The following is a 21,091-nucleotide window of genomic DNA, read 5'->3' as shown; positions in this document are numbered from 1 at the left end:
TCCTTGAAGAGCTTGACGGTCTTGTCGAAGAGCGACATTCGGCTTCACGAAGGATGTGAACCAAACGCTCTGGATAGGAAGGTCAAGGACTAGATATAGAAGCGAAGCAGAGCATAGGACACATGAAAAACAACGTGTACCTTAGAGAGGTTGGAGGAAGGTTGAAGCAAACAAGAAACTTGAAAAGGTGAATGTATCGTGGAGCGAACTTGTCCTTGATACGAAAACGTTGTGTACCTCGCAATGAAGTAACACGAAGACAACGACCATGATGCGACGCGGGGACCCCGAGCTGCGGCCTGCCGCGAAGCGCATCGTGGTCTTGAGGACAGCGGGGATGGAAGAAATGGAGAAGGGGCTACAGGACCGCGCACTTCTGGTCACCATCCTTCCTGGAGTTGAGAATCTGCCTCGTTGAGTTACGATCCGCCATGTCATTGATGCGGTAATGCAGAAGTGTGGGATCGAGGATGGAATGTCTTGTAAAGAGTTGCCCCCCCCCCCCCCAGCTAACTTCTTGTTTAGATTCACCGATCCTGAAGATTGCACGGCTGCGTTGAATCAATCGATGCATCTAGAGGTTAACGGGTGCACTGTTAAGTTTGCTCGATGGAAACGTTCCTACCGGGGCGAAGACGCAGTGCTCCCATTCACCACTGTGTTTTCGCTAGATGGGCTACCCGAAGATGGGTACGAGAGAGACTTTGTGGAGAAGATTGTAAACCAGCTGGGGGGGTGGGTTTATTGAGTATGTAACGCCTGTCGACCTTCGCTGCGGCAAGCTTAAAGCATGGATGCGTGATCCGTGGCATCTTCCGAAGAAGCTAAGGCTGGAGGTGCCAGAGCCAATACGTACCACAATACCAGTTCAAGTTGATGAGGAAACTCAGCTCACCATAGAGCAGTCCTTTGAAGCTCCTGGGACTCCACTGTCCAGGCGTACTATCACTTTCGATGTGATCGTTCATCTTCATGAGGTTGTCGATCCTTACCCACTCATGACAGATTATGGGTCAGATGATGGCATGTCATATGTCGGTTTTCGTAGTGTTACCCGGGTGCACGAGTGGAATTGCTATGCTGGCAGCGTTGATGGGTCAGTGCCGGGAGCAGATTGGTGCAAGCATACACAGTGTTGAGTACTATTCTCATATGTTGTTCTTTGAGGTTACTGTCCTGTGGTGTGTCATGTATGATGTGTCTAAGATGGTGTGTCGACAACTCTATGTTATGTAGGTTAAGGCATTGCCTAAGATGTTGTGTGCTTCTATTTGTTAGAGTTTGTTGTAATCAGAACCAAGCATTTATGTGTGTTATGTACTATGTGGTTATGAAAGCATTTCTGTGGTCTTTTTTGCTGATGATTTCATATCCTGTGTCCACAGATACTGAAACGTTCCATTGTCTTCAAAGCTGGAGGTAAGCACATTTAGCGCCCGACAACAAGGCGCGAAAGTAGTTAAGACAACGCCACCGACAGGGCGTGAAGTGTTCAAGCAGCGTTCCAGAATCGTTCCAGTAGCGTTTGTGCTCGGGGTCAACTAGTTTAGTGCCCTAAGGGTGGGCGCGAATGTTGTAATAGCAGCGCCCACCGACAGGGCGGTATATATCTAGGCTCAGCGCCTGGCTTCTAGGCGTCAATCTCTACCCCTTTGGAGAATGGAGAACTATTACTCCTGATGCTTGCCATGAAGATATCATCATCGGATTCCTCTTGTTCAACACATAAAAACGGATGTTTTCTAGCTCATTCTAGGTATGACTCACTCGTATCTTGCGGGAATCGGTGGCGGGAGAAAAAGGCGGTAAAAGCATCCGGTAAGCACATTTAGGTGTGCTAAAACATGTTTTGTGTGTCATATTAGATTTCTAACGGTGGACTTTTTTGTAGTCTCCTCCGTCCCTATGCATGTGGTATCGTTGGATTGACACGGAGATGCCGGATTGGGCGGTGGAAGAGATTAAAACAAGGTCCTGAAGTGCATGGCAGCATTTCCATGCGGAGGAGCGTGCGGCAAAAGCTGCAGCCCAGGAGAAAGAGGAGCAAGAGAGAGAGCTGAAAGAGCATAGGGAGAAACAACGTCGTTACTTTGATGAAGCACTAAGGAAAAACAGGGAGAAAGCGCTTGAGATGCAAGAGGAGGAACGAAGGCGTAAGGATGCTCGTGAGGCAAAAAGGGAGAGGCAAAAAGAAAGGGTCGCCATGGCAAAGGCTACAGAAGAACGTGGCGATACGTCTGGAAAATTGCCTAAGTGGACTCAATAGTGCTTCTAATGTGTTTCAATTGTATTAGCTATCATTAATTCTGTCCAATTGCAATATTATCGATGTATGTTAATTTAGTCGTGGCTAGGTTCGAAGGTGTAAGTCTTTTAGTTCAAATTGTGGTAATATCAATGTCTGTTAATTTTATCCAATGTGTCAAGTCTTTAGTTCAAATTGTGGTATGATGGACAAAAAGCGTATTATTTATCCAAATTTTTACAATCGTGAGACATCTTTTGTTGGACAGAGGCAGTATTATTTTAAAAAAAATAGCACAAGTTTAACGCCGAGGGGGTAGGCGTGAACTATGTGTATTTTTTCTGGTGCCATTGTTTTAACTGTGTAGTGCCCGATGTGTAGGCGCGAGACTTTGTGGTTCAGCGCTAACCGTTTAGGCGCGAGACTCAGTGCCTGCTTTCCCGGCGCTATGGTCTCATTTCCTTACTGTCAAACTGAAATCAAACACAACCATACAATTTCCAGAACAACTGAAATGAAACAGAACCAAATAATTTCCAGAACAACTCATAATGAATAACTGACCATTACTAATGCATTTTGCATGAAAATCATATGACTACATAGAACGTTCACATCATCCTAAGACAACCAAGTCGAAAGTAAAAACAGCCAAATGGTCCAACTTTGAGTTCAATCTACTTATTTGTCCTACCCCTAGTTGAGCGTGTAGTAGCTTTCCGAATCGCCCTCTTCCTTCGCCCAACAGGTTGCACATCTTCCTCTTCGTCTTCCTCTTCCTCTTCCTCTTCTTCCTCATCTTCATCGGCAGCATCGAAGACAACCTTCTTTCTCTTCTCGTAATCAGAAGGTCTAAAGCGCTTGGTCGGCTTCCGAGGCTTCAGCTTGATAGCGGAGCGTTGCCAGGCCTTCAACGTGGTGTTGTCATCCACTTCATCTCCTTCCTTCCCTTCCTGTATTTCAGCAGAAGGATGAGAGTGTAATAAATATGCGGAAAAAATAGATGATTGTTTGTTAGGCATTGTGTTAATACCTGTGTGGACAAATCGTCATCAAGGTCAGCAGTGGAGGCTTCGACATCTCCCGTCCGCTGCTTCGACGTAGATTGTGACACCGTCACAATCTTAGTGTCACGACAGCCCATAATGTTCGCTAGCCGGCGGAGTCTTTGTCCCGTTCGCTGCGGATTAACATATTTTTATTTAGTTAAGATGTTATGACCATTACATTAGCTCATGAAGTTTTTCCAGAAATGTACCTTCACAAACTCTCGAAGCGTGCTGCTGTACTTCTGTCCCTCCGATGTTTCCAGAACAGTTTCGCACGCATCGGCGTCCTTCCTAATCTCCTCGCGCTGCAATAATTGCAAGGTCAATCCACTAGATGCATGACGGCAAAACGAAACGATAATATGACAAAACTTACCACAAACTTCAAGACAGGTGCAAAATCCGTCTGCGTCCCTTCCCTTATGATTCGGTTGTCGTCAAATAGGACCGGCTCTTCCAGAATATCTGGGTCATAAGAAGGTGGACATATATTTGCACGGGTGTTAGCGAGAAACCAACGTACATAGTTGCTAAAAGCCAGAGGGCAATGCTCTCTAAGTTGGGATCCACGAGCTTGCTTCGCCTTCTCAACACACCGCTTAAACTTGTCCACGTGCTCTCCGTGAACCACGGGCCAATTCTGAATCTTTTTGCACCTCTTCCTGTCATAGCTACATAATAAAAGACATGGTATTAGTAATATGAAACAAATATTTTCTATGTATATTAAACGGTGTGTTAACTCGTACTCATGCAGTATGATGCTAGCGTCCTTCCCCTTCGGTGGGTTTGTTTGAAACAATCCAAACTGGGCCATGACATGATGTGGCAGATGATACTCAATGGCCCACAAACAAACCATTGGGCATTGCATCACCCACAGATGTTTCTCTTCTAAGCATTTCGGGTTCAGAGCGAACTCGAAAGTCTCCCCAAAATTCTGACCCGCACCATATGGCTGCCACACAACCTACATATTTTGGAGCCTCTGTAAGCACAACATTGCCATGATACTATGCAAAGAAGAGAATGAGCTTAGAGAATTACCTGCTGAGGAGTTAGGGCATCAAACTCGTTAGTGCATTGCTTGTATAGGATTTTTGTGGAGCTGGTGCTCTTCGAAACCCGGTCCCACTTGTATGCCCATGTGGGTCACCATAGTGGGTTCCCATGGTCATCCCATGGGTGGTAGTTGAGAAAATTGGGACGACCCACTGGAAAGCGCTCCCAGCTCCACACGGACAGGAGTAGCAAAGGACCGCCAATCCCGCTGTCCGTACCTGTCCTACAAGAAAACAAAACATGTCATATCGTGTGCCCTCGAGTCAATGATATATTACAACATCTGTTTAACAAATTAAAATTAATGAACATCTCATTACGTGTCGGTATAAGTAGGCTAGTGCCGCCGTACCCCAGCTCCATTTCATGTCCCAAAGAGTCAAAGCCTCCAGCCACATCCATTGGGCTGTCCTGCCACCCCCATCGGCAAAGAGAGTCCTAGTGATGACATACCAGACATACACGCGAGCGTACTGCTAGACCACCGCATCTGTAGCATCATCGGGGCACTGCACGAAGTTCTGCGTGATCCAAGTATATGTGGCGCCACTGAGTACCCTATCATGCATGGGGTCTTCAGCCTCAGCGGGGGCTCTACCAATAAGAAGCTGCATCTTCTCGCGCCATCCCGAAGAGTTGGTATTCAAGCATACCGGTTCTCCCTCGATTGGAAGTGCGAGTATCATGGATACATCCTGGAGCGTCACCGTCATCTTACCAGTCATGAGATGAAATGTATGCGTCTCAGGCCTCCACCGGTCCACAAGCGCGGTGATTGCAGCAGCGTTCAACGACGCCGTGGACCGGGTTACAAGATGTATGAAAGGGAGGAGGCCCATCATCTCGATGTACGGTGTGTACCGCTCGTCATACCGCATGGCGTTGGATGATGCCCCGTGAGACCGGAGTTTCAACGGTCTTAATTCCTGCAAAATAATGTGATGGGTCATATGTAAATAGATGTGAAACTATTAGTTACCCGCGCTTCTTCCCGCATAATACGCCCGCGGTGATGCTGATCGTAATGCTCATGTAAAAGCGCCATGGTTTCTACAATTCATAATTTAAACATTTTATGACAATTGTTATGAAAATCTATATGTATGACAGCACCAATGATGTAAATATGCTAACAATCATTACGAGATAAACACAAACAAATATAAACCATAACTAACTTAATTCAGCTTCTTCACATAACCATCCTATCATCTCCTAACCCAAGAGCTTGCACATTCCAATCCTCCGGGACGACAAATATCAGGTGTGCTGCCTAATACTATACTCTTCTAACCTTAGAGATTAGCCACATACAGATTTGCCACGAAGATTCAATTAAACCTACATGTGTATTTTGAAATATTTCAATGGTCACCGATGAAGAATGCTAATATTGGTCCACAATAATTGTTACAAACATAATTCCAAGCACATCCATGCAGTATAGTCAACCTAATCAAGTCATAATTGATTTCTAAATTCAGAGAAAATCGCTACTGCATTTCAGATTAATTGAGAATTTCATTTCAGATCAGGACCTCCTGGACAAATCAACGGGGATTTCATTTCACATCTTAAGGTTCAAATCGGTTAGCCTAAACTAGCATCAAATCGACATGGGTATTCCATTTCATATCACGGTTAGCCTAGACTAGGATCAAATCGGTCCGATTTAGGAAATCCCTAAATTTCTAGGGTTTGCACTAATCCAGAACATAAACAGCAAACTGATCGGATGAAATTCATGGAAACGAGATTCAATACCGTTGGGGGAGGACGAGGAAACAAATCCACGGATAAATCAAAGAGAAATCGAGGTTCTATTACCTAGGGGGTGGTCGCACCGACAGGGGAACGGCCGCGCCTGTTCTTCCGGGGGGCAGCAACTAGGATCAAATCGGACAAAATTTATGGATCAAAGTCATGCGAACGAACTAGAATACCTACGGGGGAGGAGGGGGAATCAATTCGACGGCCAAATCTGGGAAGAGTCGAGGAATACCTGCCGGGTCGTGCAGAGGGGAGCGCCGCGCTGTTCCTATGGCCGATGCAAAGGCAACTGCCCGTGCTGTCGCTGCCTGGCCACATTGGCAGGCGTTCAACGCCTTCAAGGCAGGCGCGATATCCACTCGGTTAACGCCTAAGGACGTGTACAATGGGGTGACGTTAACCTTCTCTTAGCGATGTCACATAGGATAAAATTTGATGTGGAAGAGAGAGAAACGAAAAAAAGACACAAGTCTTTCTCTTAATTAAGAGATGATTTCTTCACAAGAATGATAAGGCAAAGATAAGGCAAATTTACCATTGTAATAGATTTCATCTTTTCTTAGCATTTATTTAGTTAATTTTATTCATCTAAACATTAATTCTAATATAGAACACTAAGAAATAACCCACTGTACAACATGTTTTGTTGTCTTTTCTAATTGACGTGGAATGCCTAAGATAAGACAGTCTTATCAACCATTGTACATGCCCTAAGAGTCGGGCGCTGAGCAAAAAGGTTATCCTTATGAAATAGTTTCGCCCGGTGTTCATCTGATGAAATTGTTTCGCCACGAGGTTTATTTTGTTGAAATCGACCTTGTTCACCGCCGTGGAGCCGCTCTTCGTTGTTGCAACTTCACATGCATGCTGTACTCCGTCCCAATCATGGTACCATTCGCGGTAGCGTTCGCGGTACTTCTGCCGCGAGCACTGCACGGCCGTAACGTAAACCTGCCGAATGCCGAATCAGATACAAAGTGATCGCGGCTGATCTTTGAGTTCCCCGTGAGTGCTGGCAGGTCCTCGCATGATTGCGCCACTTTCTAGCCTACTACCGCACCGGCCGGCTTGGCGGTATGCTCTGGACTCTGGACTGGTCCGGCTGAATGGAATGGATCCACACATGATTTTAGCTTCGAGTGCACACCATCTCATTCTAGGCAGTTTTTGCTTTGTGGGCGCCGAGCACCTGGTCGGTTTGGTGCACCCGACGAAATCTCCGTCCCAGCCCCGGCCAGCCCCCAGTACGGGCACACTGTACTAGTACTACACGATCTGGTAAATGGTGACCCCTGGCGCTAACCTCAACTTCAGGCTGCGTGCTTGCTTCCAGATATACAACGAGCTGATTAGTTTCCTCCTGATTAATTTCTCGCTGCATCATTAAATTTGACGATCAGGTACTTCGTGATTCCGTCGGTTTCGTGAACATGTTCCTCGGCAGACATCCACGGATCCTTGAGAATCTCATCGGCACATGCGTTTTTGTCGCGTGGAACGATCCGACGTATGATGGGTATATAGGAGAACTGTTTATGGGCCGCCACGTATATATGCAGACTCGCCGTTGTCTCTTTCCAAATGCCTAAAGCCGGCAGCTGCAGCGGGAGATCCAACAGAAACAGAGAACGGGGGACCCAACGTTTTCAGCCCGTGGCTGCCGTCGTGTTAGTGTTTCGTTGCTAGCATTACATATACGTATGTTATTGCTTGAAATCACAGTTTTTCGTAGGGTAACAATCTTTATCTAGAATGATTTCTTCCTTTTAGGTAAAGCAAATGTCTAAACAGTGTAACTCTAGGTAAAGAATATTTGCATTCAAAAATAAATGTAGAGTAAACTATCCCTAGAGGTAATTCTATCCCTAGGTAAAGAATACCATGTGGCTGACAAAGATCCTCCTGGCTGGCGATTTTGTTTTCTCTTTTCTCTTCATCCTGCCAATTTTTTCGGTGAGTCGCGGGTCACTTTACACGGGCCCGGTTGAGAGCGACGTAAGCTGAGCGAAAATTTCACGCGCCACAACAAAAGATCCCTTCTCCCGTAAAATAAAAACAAATCTCAGCCTCCTTTGGTCCTTCCACCTCTCGCCGTCTCCGCGCCGCCCCATGCCACGCCATAGCTGTGCCTCCCTGCCGTACCAGCGCCGCCTTGCCGTGCCCAGCGGCCGGCACCTTTCCTCCGAGGACCGCCGCCTACCACGCTCCCTTCTCTCCTCCTTCTCCTCCCTACCGCCGGCCCTCTCCCTTCTCTTCTTCCTCCCTACCGTCGCCCACGCCACTGCTCCCGGTCCTGGTTGAGCCGCCCTCCTCCCCAGATCGTCGGTTGGGGGGATCCGTCCCCCCCCCCCCCCCCCCTCTCCCCCAGATCCGGCACTCACGGTTCCGGATCCGGCAGACTGTGCAGCGAGGGAGGCTGCCGGTGGCCCAGCCTTCCCCTGTTGCTGGAGGTGGCGGCTGTTCCCAGCGCCATCCACCTCTCCAGTCGTTGCTCGTCGGCATCGCCTAAGCTCCCCGAACCGCAGCTGCCCTGCTCGAGCCCGCCAATCCATCTGTGGTGAGCCCATCTCCCTTCCCCCCCTTCTGCCCACCAAAAGATGACATATAAAGATGTTCTTGTATTATAGAAATTTACAATTGACGCCTACCACGATTTATTCTTAGCCAGCGATAAGATTCAACAGGTCCTACGACCGTTATTCTGCTCACTGAGTTTATTATTAATATAGGTGGTTATGCTTTTGTATCCTTAATAAAACAGAGAGGTTACAACTAACAGTGGAAGACTTTTTTTGGTTATGTAGATTGCTGAAGGTTTATATTTTAATTAGGATGGGAGACAACCGGGTTGAGTTTGGAAATAGTCTACACATGTCAGCCAAATTATTTCACAATCCTTTGTAGTTGTGTGTTTTGTTGTTGTTTTAAGGAAGCAGGTTTAGTTCAGTTAAACGTTATGTGGCAGTGTTAGGCTGCTAGCTGATGCATGGGTGGGATATCCTGCAACTGTTGCTGCCAAGGGAATGTTTTGTTACTTTGCCATCTCAGATTAGGTACCCTTGTGCCTGCTATTTTAAAGGTATGAGTTTGTACTCAACATTGATGCTGACAAATATGTGATGAACCAACAAATTACATTGATTTTCTCTTGTTGTCAAACAGAAGAAAAACATGTATTCGCTGATCGATAGCCAGTTCATGAATTCAATTGGTTTAAGGATCGTTGTGGCTATTGATTCTTGGGAGATTATGTTTGTAAAGGTACGGTAGAATCATAAACTAGGTGTCCATCTCGCAGTTCCTGTGAAAAGCTTGATTTCTTCTCCACTGGGTAAAGTTTGTCTCTCATCGTAATTGTGTCTTATGGGGACCAGGCCTATATGGTTTGCTTTCTTGTGTTAAATTTGTTAACACAACAGCCAGCTACCATCTTACTGCTATGGAAACATGATAAAGAAGAGTGATGTTTGTATTTCTTTTTTTACACAGCATGTAAAACACATAAATATAAACCTATGTTTTTTCCGAGCAAGTATAGAGTGCTTAGCTGTGTCTGTTCTGCTATAACATATCATGTACGTGATGCGATTTTGATCCGTACCGAGTATGTTTAATATACGAAGAAGTATCTGTCCTGCTCCATATTACAGGGAATAACTTCTGTACAACCTATTTTTGCTACCAGTGAAAACAACCACCCTGTGAATTCTCATATACAGGCATGACTCATCTCTTCTTCTGTAGATTTTGAATGACAGCCAAAATAGCATGACATGTGTGCTCAGGAACACACAAATCATTCCTCTGTTCAGGTATGTCATCTGAAATATAACCCATTGTCATCTGAAATAAAACCTAAGATGGCTACTTTGTTTGCTGCATGGGTGCCTCCCTATTTAAGATGGCTATTTTGTATGTGCATTGGGTGCCTATATGTGTGGGAAATTGGGATATATGATCCTAAACTTGACATGTCATTAACTACAAGAAAATAAGCTCTCCCCTCCCCTTCTAACTTTTGTTTTTCTCTGCAGCTTTAATTCTAAAACATTCACCGGTACTCTCTCCCTCACTGGATAAAAGAGAATATACATTACCTTTTAACACTTGAACTCTTCCTACCCTCCTTGCTCGGCTCCTACTCCCTGTTGCTCTGTTACTAAGAACTTCTAAACTCTTTTTCAAACATGATTTCACATGTGAGAAAAAATAGTTAAGTAATAAAATAAAACACACATGAAACAAACAAGCACAATTTAAGTAGTCGCAAATAGGAGCACTTACTTCTGCTCTTCTCTTCTTGTTTCACTTTGTAATTGATTTCTTGTTTAGCTGAATTTAAATGGTTATGCACATGTATATGCAATGATTCAAATGAATGATTTCTCTTATGGCCAAATTGTCATATTTATAATTGTTATGCTGCCCAAGCTTTTTACATGTATTCATCAAATTCCTAAAGTGTGCGTCATCTTATTTTCAGGGGCATGAAGTTAGCTCAAATGTTTCTGCCCACGAGCTTGTTGCGGATCAAGATGTCTTGTTTGGAGCTTTCTTCCATGAGTCTCAAATAGGAGCACTTACTTTCTCATTGTTGCTAATGAGCATAGAAAACTCTTGCCATTTACTTATCTGTTAAGGCTACAATGTGGATGTTTTTTTGGTGTGGCTGCTATTGGTCATGAACATGTTATTTGAATGAAGACTAAGATTGATTGAATTAATTTTTGTTTTGTGTAGTTTCAATTGGTCATTAATTCTGGTTTCTTTTGAATATATTTTAATTACGGTCAATACGAAATCAAATATGGCATATCCGATCCAGTTTGGTCCCACCCCTTTCCCTAGAGCTAAAATGACCCTAGGATTGTAACTTTCCACCTTGACATACATCTGCCATGTGATAACTTTTCCTAGAGTTCCATCCTCTAGGTAAAGAAACGTTTCCCTAGAGCTGTTGAAATGTCCCTAGGTAAAGGCCTTTTTCCCCACCATACTTGAAACGTTTCCCTAGAGCTGTTGAAATGCCCCTAAGGTTCTTTCCCTAGTGCAGTCCCTAGGTGAAGCCTTTACCTGAGGTTTTCTTGCTTTCACCTAGAGTATTTGGCACTAGGGAAAACTGTGCATTCTAGTAGTGTGTGTTTTTGCGTGATTTTTTTTGCTCCCCTAGCCTCTTGAAAAGCTTAATTGACAAAAATGACCCCCTTTTCAAACCAAATGCCAAAACTTGCCTGGCGGAAAGTCCAAAAAGTGACACGTGTAACTTTTTGCCAATTGAGTTGGCGGAAAGAATTTCTCACCAATTAAGTTGGCAGAAAGGACCTTTTGTCAATTGTGTTGGCGGAAGGCTTGAGCTGGCTGCTTGGGCAACATGGTCCACAAAGTGTCAATGAAGGTGTTCGATAAGTAAAAAAAAAAGTGTTTTTCGCCATCTCAATTGGCAAGAAGGGCATTCCGCCATCTCAATTGGCAATAAGTGTTTTCCGCCGTTTCAACTGACAAAAAGTGTTTTCGTCAGGCCATTTTTGACATTCGATTTGAAGGGAGGCCATTTTGGTCAGTGAAACTGGCAGGGGCTAGAGGAGCAAAAAAGTTTTCTTTTTTTGCGTTTAGGTGTGTGTCAGACTGCGACTCAACGGTAAATTACTCTGACTCTCGCCTCCCCTTTCACTTTCGACTGCTCCGGCACCAAACATGGCCAATCCATCAAAAAGATTACAGAGGAAACGACAAGGTTTCACTAGCTAGGCCGAACAACGCCCTATATGTTTCTAGGCCGTCGCTGGTTCCTTCTGGGATGTGCTGGAACCTACACGGATCTGGTGTCACCTAGAAGCATTTTCATGCGAGCGTTGAGTAGACGCATACATATTAAGTTGATAAACAGGCCAGCAAAATCCAGTAACTAAATCATGAGGGCAAGGATCCAACCGTCAGTGCAAGTTCGTCCGATCCTGTTTTATCGTCCGATCATTTGTAGGTGTCTGATTGTAGTGGGGAAGTGCCGCGAGCTACTTCAATTACTATAAAGTTTGCAATTCAACGGGGCATCACAGCTCACACCTAGCTAGACGCCACGAGCCGGTGTATGCGGGATTGAGAACCTAATTGGTCATGGACGAGCCATTTTCTTTTTCTTACAAGGCAAGAAACCAACGGGGGCGGTGTTAATTAGTCAAACGTACGACTTGAAGCTGGAAACCTTTGATATCCTAATGGAAACGGAATGAAGTGCAGTACGAGCCATGTGCTCCCCACACGTATAATACATCGATCGTACTTCCACCCTTGGGACCTCCAATGGATGGGCATTCGGTCAGATATATCGGTATGCAATTTCGTTCTTTTTTTTTCTTGGTTTCTATGATACGAAACCCAAACTTTATTGTGGAATTTTGTTACATCGAAATTTGATCTTTAGTTCTGTCATGACCGAACTCTACACAGGTCGATGATAACTTCAAAACATAACTTGACAGGAAGCCAGGAATAAATAAATAAGCAGTTTAACATAATAATTCATTGCGCGTCTGCGTCTCTGGCCTCTACGAGTGCGACTGCGAGACTGGAACTTGAAGGGAATCGACAAAATGATAGGGTGGTTAGTGGAGATTACCGGATTAGATAAGTAGAACCATCAAGGCGTAAATTTAGCCCTGCTTGTGCCAGGATTGTTGGCCTGAGGGCGTGTACAATGGGGTGACGTCAGTCTTTTTTTAGCGATGACACATAGGATTAAATCTGATGTGAAAGAGAGAGAAACGATGAAAAGACACAAGCCTTTTCTTAATTAAGAGATGATCTCTTCGCAAGAATAATAAGGCAAAGATAAAGAAAATTTACCATTGTACTAGATTTCACCTTTTCTTAGCATTTATTTAGTTAATTTTATTCATCTACACATTAATTTTAAGATAAAACACTAAGAGATAACCCATTGTTCAACATGTTTTGTTGTCTTTTCTAATTGACGTGGAATGCCTAAGATAAGACAGTCTTATCAACCATTGTACATGCCCTGAGAAGTGGTATGCCACCTCGACTGGACTTGAACAGGAAGAATGAGCCGTTGTCCACAAGTTTTGTTCATTCGGTGTTTCGTCCTATTGTGAACTGATATCCGAACTAATAAATAAATTTCGGTCCATATAAATATCTACCCAAATTTTTCTTGGTCTTTTAGGTTTCGGTCTCGGTCTACCCGGTTTCGGTTTTTAGGCCCACTAAGCCTTTTCACCAGTCATCGATATTGTACACACTAGCACATGTAGCCTATAGGTACTACTAGTAAACACTACTCTCTCCGTCCGGTATTACACATTAGATATATGTGTATCAGACGAAGTTACGACATTAATATCGAAGGAAGGAAGTACTTGGCTCGACCAAAATAAAAAGAAAAGAGCAATTGAATCATCAATGATATGCCACTATCTGGCCCGGACCAGGGCAGGCCTGCCAGGGCGACTGTCCTAGGCCCAAGACCTCATGGGGCCTGGCGAAAGAGCATGTGTTGAAGTATAAACCAAGTGCTGAAGTTCTTTTATTTTGTCAACCCAGTGCTGAAGTATTCAGTGATCTCAGGTAGTTAGTAATAAAATGGACCCGGCAGATCAGAACCTCGCTTTAATAATTAACCCACCGAATGTACATATTTTATCCTGGCTACTTTTTTTTTCTTCGGAAAAGGATGTTGAAACCTCCGGCGTCGACCGAACAATCTGAAGCCTGATGAAGGATGTGGGCATTATCAAGGCCGCGGCCCCGACCACACACCACCGCCTAACATCTAAATCTGGAGGCCGTGAAGACACAACCGGTCAAACTAAATCTCAACACGCTAAAAAATCAGCTACCGCCATCTTCTACGAAACCATCTTCAGGACAGAGAACTACACAGCTCGTGTGTCGTGAGAAGAAACACGTGAATTAAAATGCATGGCAAACCCGGTGCAGCTGCATTTTCACTGTCACCGGCTCGCTCTAAACCTCCCGTGCCTTTGTTTCATGTAACTTCTCTCTCCAAAACAACACTACTCTACCTAATGACATTCTCAACTCCTAAAAGAACCTAATTGCGTTCTTAAAAAAACAGAACCTAATCATATTCTCCTAATTTTTTTATAGTTAATGTTTAATTGAGGCAAACCTTTCTGTCTTATTTTTCGGAAAAAAGATCGATATGCATAACAGCGAAGAACAACAAGACCGCAACGCGCGGATATGGCGATGTGTCGAGCTCGTCCAAGATTTCGGCCGCCATGACTTCTGGAGGCGGTGTCGTCAATGGCATCACTTTCGTATTGTGTTGGCTAGCTAGCTAAATTTGTGATTAGTTGAGACTTAGGAATCAATCTCTCTCACATGATTGACCACGTACGTACATGATACTTCCGGTGGTTGCAGCTGCAGATCATTCGTACATATGCCGAGGGCCCAAGCGCAGTAGTGTTAGTTAAGTGAAATTTCCTAATCAATGGTATCCCAGTGCAATATATGTTGTCTAGCGTATGAGATTTTTATATCTTCACATAAATTTGGTTTAGTACATAAACTTGAAAATTGCACACAAGCGGTCTGTAAAATTGGCTCTCGGGTTCATGTTGCACCAAATCCTAGAACAGTGCTAGCACCCCACGCTTCGCCGTTCTCAGAATGTCTCACGCTGAAATCCTCCAAACCCAAGTCTCTTCGGCGTGGGCGAGGGAGGCGAGCGCGCAGAGCATCTCCAAGAGGTTTTCTAAAATCACCCATTCCCTAAAATAACAATTCCCTAAAAATGCCCAAAATTTGCTCCAACAGGTTCCCTACCTCATTTCCTATCCCTAAAATTTTAAGAAACTTCCTATTTTCTCTCTCCTCTTCCCAAGATGTAGGGAATCAACACCCCGTTCCCTAAAACGCGAAAAGCGAGCGCGCGAAGAAAAACCACCCGTTTCCATTCCCTTCCGCGCTTGGGCCGCCACTGCTCTCCGCCGCCGGCGGCCATGGCCGCGCCTCCGGATCCACGCGGAAACGGCCCGCCTCCGCCTCCCGCTGCCTCGTTCGTGAAGAAATCGCGCTGCCGCCCCGGGTTGATGCCGCCGCCCGCATCGGCGACGACGCGACCCTCGTCCGCGCCTCCGGCGCCCTTCTCCCAGCCACCGCCGCCCTCCCACGGCCCTGCGCTGCCCTCCCACGCCCATGTGCCTTCCTTCTCCGCCCTTGCCATGGTAGACGAGGAGGACCCGGCTACGCCTATGGCGTCGCCACCGCCATCCTCCTTGCTGCAGACGAGCGGCCGCCCGCCAAGGAAGACCACCGCCAAGCGCAAGGGCAGGCCGGCAACTGTGCTGTGTGCTGCCGGCTGCACCTCCACCTCCCCCTTCTGCCGAGCACCAAGTGTTCGATGAAATGGCTACAAGGTACAGATTTTTCCCTCTGCTGTGCACATGTGAGATTTTTCCTTCTGATGTGATTGTCTCTGTTGTGCACATGTTAATTGACTATATGAATGTGCTTGCTGATGGGTGATGAATATTTTAGTGCAGCCAATGAGATTTTTCCCTATTGCATAGTAGTCAGCAAATGTGATGAATATAATGTATGTTTTGCAGTGTGGTTGGTGATGGATCTTTCATGAGCATGATGGTAGATGATTATGTGGAGGTAATGGACGACGAGTTGATCCATTTCCTTCGAAAGGAAGGCAAATGAACTATACCATTCAAGAGGATGAAACTTTGGTGTTGGCATGGGAGGCCATCACACTTGATGCAGTTCATGGAGTTGAGCAAAGTGGATCTACCTATTGGCAACGTATCCACGAACACTACCATCAGATCAAGAATACGCCTGGTGACCGAACTCAAAAGTCATTGACAAATAGGTGGTCCGCCATATATGATACATGCAGCAAATGGGCCTCTGCAATGGAACAGGTTGAGCGGCTCAACCCAAGTGGAACAAATCAAAATGATAGGGGAAATATGTCAACTTGTTGTCTTCCTTGGTGTCTTTCTTTGGAGTATGTTGTCAACTTGTTGTTTTCCTTCTTTGGACTATGTTAATTTGATGACTTGCCAAATTTAATTTTGTCAACTTGTTGTCTTCCTTTGAACAGATCAACATTGCCCAAAAGTACTTCCGGCAATTGACACCAAAGAATGGGAAGCTAGAAAAGCCATTCAATATGCAGCATTGCTATGCTTTGCTTCTCCATGATGAGAAGTGGAGGACACGAAATGGTGAAATGCCAAACAAGAAGAGCATGTCTGCAAGCAACTCATATTCTCCTGATGTTGAGGATATTGGTGATAGCTCTGATGAGAGTGACTCCGAGGATGCAAAAAGAAGCCCTACACCAAACTCCGTGGAAAAAAAGAGGCCACTTGGGAGGAAGAAAGAGAAAGCAAGGTTGAAGAAGGAGAAGGAGGGTACATGTAAAGACTCCATCGAGATGATAATGGCAACAAAGAAGTCCCTTACTGCTGAGAGGAAAAAAGAAAAGGCTCAGACGTTTATGCAAATAAAAGCATTGGAAGAACAAAGAATTGCATTCGAGGCGCATCGTGTCCAGCTGGAAGAGCATAGGATTGCAATTGAGGAAAGAAGGGAGAAGAGCAGGCAAGAGAAGAGGGAGCAGCAACTCATGTTCATGAACTCATCCAACCTTGATGACTAGGGAAAGGCTTACTTGAAGCTCATGCGTGATCAGATAATGGCGTCGAAGACCATGGGTGGCTTCATGCATGGCTTTTTCATGGGAGGTGGTGGCGGCATGGGAGATGGAGGCAGCATGGGAGGTGGTGGAGCCATGGGAGATGGAGGCGGCATGGGGGATGAAGGTGGCATGGGAGGTGGCACAAGTGGCTGAGTTTGATCTTCGTATTTGAATTATCTTTATGTTTTAAGGAACTATGTGTTTGAACCGTGTTTTGTGTTGAACCATGTTTGTCGGATGATGCATTTTGGTTAAATGATGATCTATTTATGTTTGCATTTATCTATATGAATATTATGTCATATTTAGAAGGTGTTTTGAGAAAAGCAGAAATTTAGGGAATCGGTTTAGGGAACCTGCCGGAGAGGGACACTTTTTTTCTGACAATTTGTTCTCTCTCCTATCCCTAAAACTGGTTTGTTTTAGGGAACCAGTTTTAGGGAACCTTTTGGAGATGCTCTGAGACCCTTTGAGTATTTTGCCCTCAGGCCTTCAAATTAAGAAACCTAGACGGTCAGCCCTTGTACCCCTTTGCCTTCCATGAGGGGTGGACCGAGCGGTATGGCATGCTACGGCACCGCCGTACCTAAATTTAGACCCAGAAGTCCAATACGGTGGTATATTGTGTGTTGGTCTTCAGCCTAGTCGCCCCTCGACTCCCTAGTCGCTCGCATAACTGATCGATCGATATGTGTGAGCACCGTCCACGCGCTCGCATACGAACGGAAAAATCTCACCCCACCGGTGCGTGCGTGAGAAAAGCTAGGCAGTTTTCTTGCGGTTGCATATGCATGCTAATTTGATTTTCTCCTAATTGCATGGCCGCAAGCGCGAGAAACAGCATGCAGCAGCAGTTGCGATGCGGGAGACCCTGGTTCGTGCGTGGAGCCTGCGTTAATATTCACGATTAAATTTATATGCCTTATATAAAAAACGGAGGAAGTAATATATATCTGGTATTTTTGCATAGTTATGCGGCATATAATTTTTTGTTGTGTAAACTTTGCTACACCTTAAAATTTATCCTGTGTCCGCCACTACTGTTCCATCTTGCTCGTCGAGGATGAAATGGTGATTGGGAGGGAACGACACGAAATGACCGTCGCTCCGATCCAGACCCTCAATGTCGACATCCTAGGGAGGTGGCACCCGATTATACTTTTTGCTTGTGCCCACATTTATGTATTTTTTTGTGCTCAAGGTTGCACGTACGCAAACTAATGCAATGCGGGCAAGGGGCTCACACTCTTCTAGCCTTCCTCATATAGGCACATTGAGCCATTTGAATTGAGAAATAGAAAGAGATTGCGAAGGAGGAAGGAAAGATAGAGGAGATATACAAACTTGCAAATTGCGGCTGTACAACACGACATAGCTCACATTAAACAAACCACCTTCGATCCGGTTGCCCAAGGTGTCAGCCGCACGCGAACAAGTACCTTCTTTTTTGGAATACACCGAAGTAGATATGCAATGCTGATTGCCCCGTATGATGGCCGAGCCGCCGCTGCTGAGATCCTGATCAACACCATGCCAATATGGGTGAGAATCATGAACCCGCGCATGTCGGCCATGAACGAGAAGGTTGACATCGCCCTGGGGGAGATGATCGGCAAGGTCCTGATAGTTGCTGCTGACAATAGGGGTAGGATATGGGATGGTTTCATTAGAGTTCGTGTAGAGCAGAACGTAAACAACCCTCTCATGAGGTATATGAGAGTGAAAGGCAAGAGAGAGGATCCGAAAAAAGAGAGAACACTACAACAAAACGGTCTATATGTAACGGCACATCAGTAACGGGTCCGGCACGACCGTTACTGATGAACAGAGCGAGGTCTGCCCGTCCCCGCCCAGCCATACATCAATGACGGTCGCGCGAGCCGACCGCCACTGATGAACCATCATACCTCGCGAGAGACATCAGTGGCGGTCGATTAAGAGACGACCGCCACTGATGAACCACGCATCAGTAACGGTCGCCCTAACGCGACCGTTACTGATGTACCCCTATTATCAGTAACGGTCGCCCAAGTCCCGACCGCCACTGATAATTGTCGCGTTTTAAGTACGCGGGGCAGAGCCGCAGCTGATCGCGCTGCGCGTCGTAACGGACCAGCTGCGGCCCTTCTTCCCCGACGATGGCGAAGCGCTGCCCGAAGGCGCCATGGCCGCCGGCGAGCCCCCCAGGTAGCGCCTCCTCTCTCCCCCCCGCGCCGGCGGCCGCCATCTCCATGGCCGACGGGCGGCCATGGCCGGCAAGCTCCGATCTTCGAGCCCGAAGCTTCCCTCTCCCTTGAGAGCTCTCTCTCCCTCCCGATCTTTCTCGCCGGCCTCCAATTTCTCTCCGAATTTCCCCAATTTCAAATTTTTAGGCTCCGGTCGCCGGCCAAAATGCGGCCTCCTCGTCGTCGCCCGGAGCTTCCCCCTCCCTCGCGAGCTCTCTCTCCCTCCCGATCTTTCTTGCCGGCCTCCAATTTCTCTCCGAATGTCTCTAATTTCAAATTTTTAGTTAGCCCCGGTTAATTAACACCTTAATCCCCTTGTCAATGATTAGGCTAACTATTTTGCTTTCTTTGTTTTCTTGTGTACTGTGTTGTAGATGGAAGAACCATTCTTGGATGCATGCTAAGGAAAGAATCAATGCTCGATGGATAACCGAATGGACGGTCTTTTTTGGAGTCGCGAAAGGTGATATGGAACGAAAAGGACTTGTGATGATGCATTGTCCATGTCGCAAATGTGGAAACACATGCATGATGAAGCCTGAAAATGTTCAGATGCATGTGCTGGCATCGGGTTTTGTGGAAGGTTTTTCTCGCTGGACTTGTCACGGAGAGGATGCGGTTGATGTCGGTAGCGGTAGCGAAGATGATGATGTCCTGCGATATGATCTGGCGAATGATTCCGAGGAAGAAATAAGGGTCGATGAGGAGGCTAATGTGGAAGGTGAAGGAGCTCCACGTGGCAGGATTGTCGAAATGCTAGATGACCCGTACCTACGGGACCAGTTGGAGGACCCCGAAGATGAGGCAGAGTCTGCTCAGTTCAAAAAATTGTTGGAGGACGCAAACACACCCTTGGATGATGGAGCTGGCAAAGAAAACAATGTGCTCGAAGTGACGCTCGAACTTTTGAGGTTGAAGGCAGCATCATGCTGGTCAGACAAGGGCTTCACGGACTTGTTGAGTTACCTTGCTTCGGTTTTTTCACAGCCAAACAAGTTGCCCAAGAACACATACGAGACGAAAAAGATTAGATTGCGTGAAACATCATTCATGTCCAAACGACTGCATGGTATACATTAGAGAGTACGAGAACCATGAGAGCTGCCACATATGCGGTGCATCGAGATACAAGAAGAAAAACGCCAGATGTGGTGAAGACGATGGGGAAGAAGTGATGAAGGGCAGGCCGGCAAAGACTGTCCAGTATCTTACGGCAGGTGGCCGAGTTGAGCGTTGGATGCAGAACGTTAAAGACACGAGGTATCTCGTCTATCACGATCCGGCGCAGGCTGCATTCGATCCTGATGGGCACTACCGTGTGGAGAAAGCTGGGGTCCTAAGACACCCTGCCGATGAGACTCAGTGGAGGAACTTTGACACGACATTTCTAGATTTCGGGGCAGAGCCCAGAAACCTAAGGCTCGGTCTCAAATATGAGAGGGCACCCTATTTTTGATTTTTCTGTGGGTTGATAGGCCATGTAAACAGCAACTGCCTGATGCCAGAAGAAGCGAAGATCGTCCGCTACTGCTCGGCACCGCGTGCATCACCCTTCAAGGAGTTTGAACACCGAAGCTGGTACCTACCTGCCGAACTGAACCCACGTCGCAAGCTTAGCTTTGGAGGAGCTAGCTCAAGTAGAGGACAAGACCTTGCTGCCAGAGGCAAGGGGAATAACCAGGCCCTGATCACCTCAAGGGAGATGGCAAATGCCGGCGCCACGCAAGAGAAACCTGAAGCAGACCGGGATCCGAAGACTCCTGCAGAAATTGTGCAAGTCACTGAGGCCATCAGCAAGATGGAGATGTGTGACAAGGTAGAACAGAAAGGTAAAGAAACCACTAATATCACAGATGCTGTTGTGACAGATGTAGTTAACAAGTTGAAGGCAAAGAACGGATGGCTGCGCCGCCCAAGATCTAACCAGAGTGACCGCGGAGGGCAGGCAGGAGACAAGTCCTTCCTAAAGGTTCCACCTCTGAAGAAATGCTTCCCTGAAGGGAGTAGTCTACCGAAGGAGTTCAAATTAGAAGAGGCG

General features: G+C 46.1%; 1 protein-coding gene and 1 pseudogene across 2 annotated transcripts; one reads left to right on the top strand and one right to left on the bottom strand.

Moving 5' to 3' along the window:
* Positions 1-2,691: 2,691 nt before the first annotated feature.
* LOC100835521 lies at positions 2,692-5,401 on the bottom strand (annotated as a pseudogene).
* Positions 5,402-8,166: 2,765 nt separating this feature from the next.
* LOC104582675 lies at positions 8,167-10,865 on the top strand. Of its 2 annotated transcripts, XM_010233145.3 has the most exons (5): positions 8,167-8,683; positions 9,092-9,205; positions 9,289-9,387; positions 9,871-9,938; positions 10,610-10,865. In XM_010233145.3, exons 2-5 carry the CDS (start codon positions 9,113-9,115, stop codon positions 10,698-10,700), a joined length of 351 nt encoding a protein of 116 aa, XP_010231447.1. In that variant the 5' UTR covers positions 8,167-8,683; positions 9,092-9,112; the 3' UTR covers positions 10,701-10,865. The 2 variants fall into 2 exon arrangements, 1 of the variants encoding a protein (XP_010231447.1); XR_001405753.1 differs by lacking the exons at positions 9,092-9,205; positions 9,289-9,387 and having other exon boundaries at positions 8,171-8,683.
* Positions 10,866-21,091: the final 10,226 nt, after the last annotated feature.

The sequence above is a fragment of the Brachypodium distachyon genome, chromosome 2 (genome assembly GCF_000005505.3).
Source record: "Brachypodium distachyon strain Bd21 chromosome 2, Brachypodium_distachyon_v3.0, whole genome shotgun sequence".
Classification (NCBI taxonomy): Eukaryota; Viridiplantae; Streptophyta; class Magnoliopsida; order Poales; family Poaceae; genus Brachypodium; species Brachypodium distachyon.
This window is presented reverse-complemented; position numbering and strand designations above follow the sequence as displayed.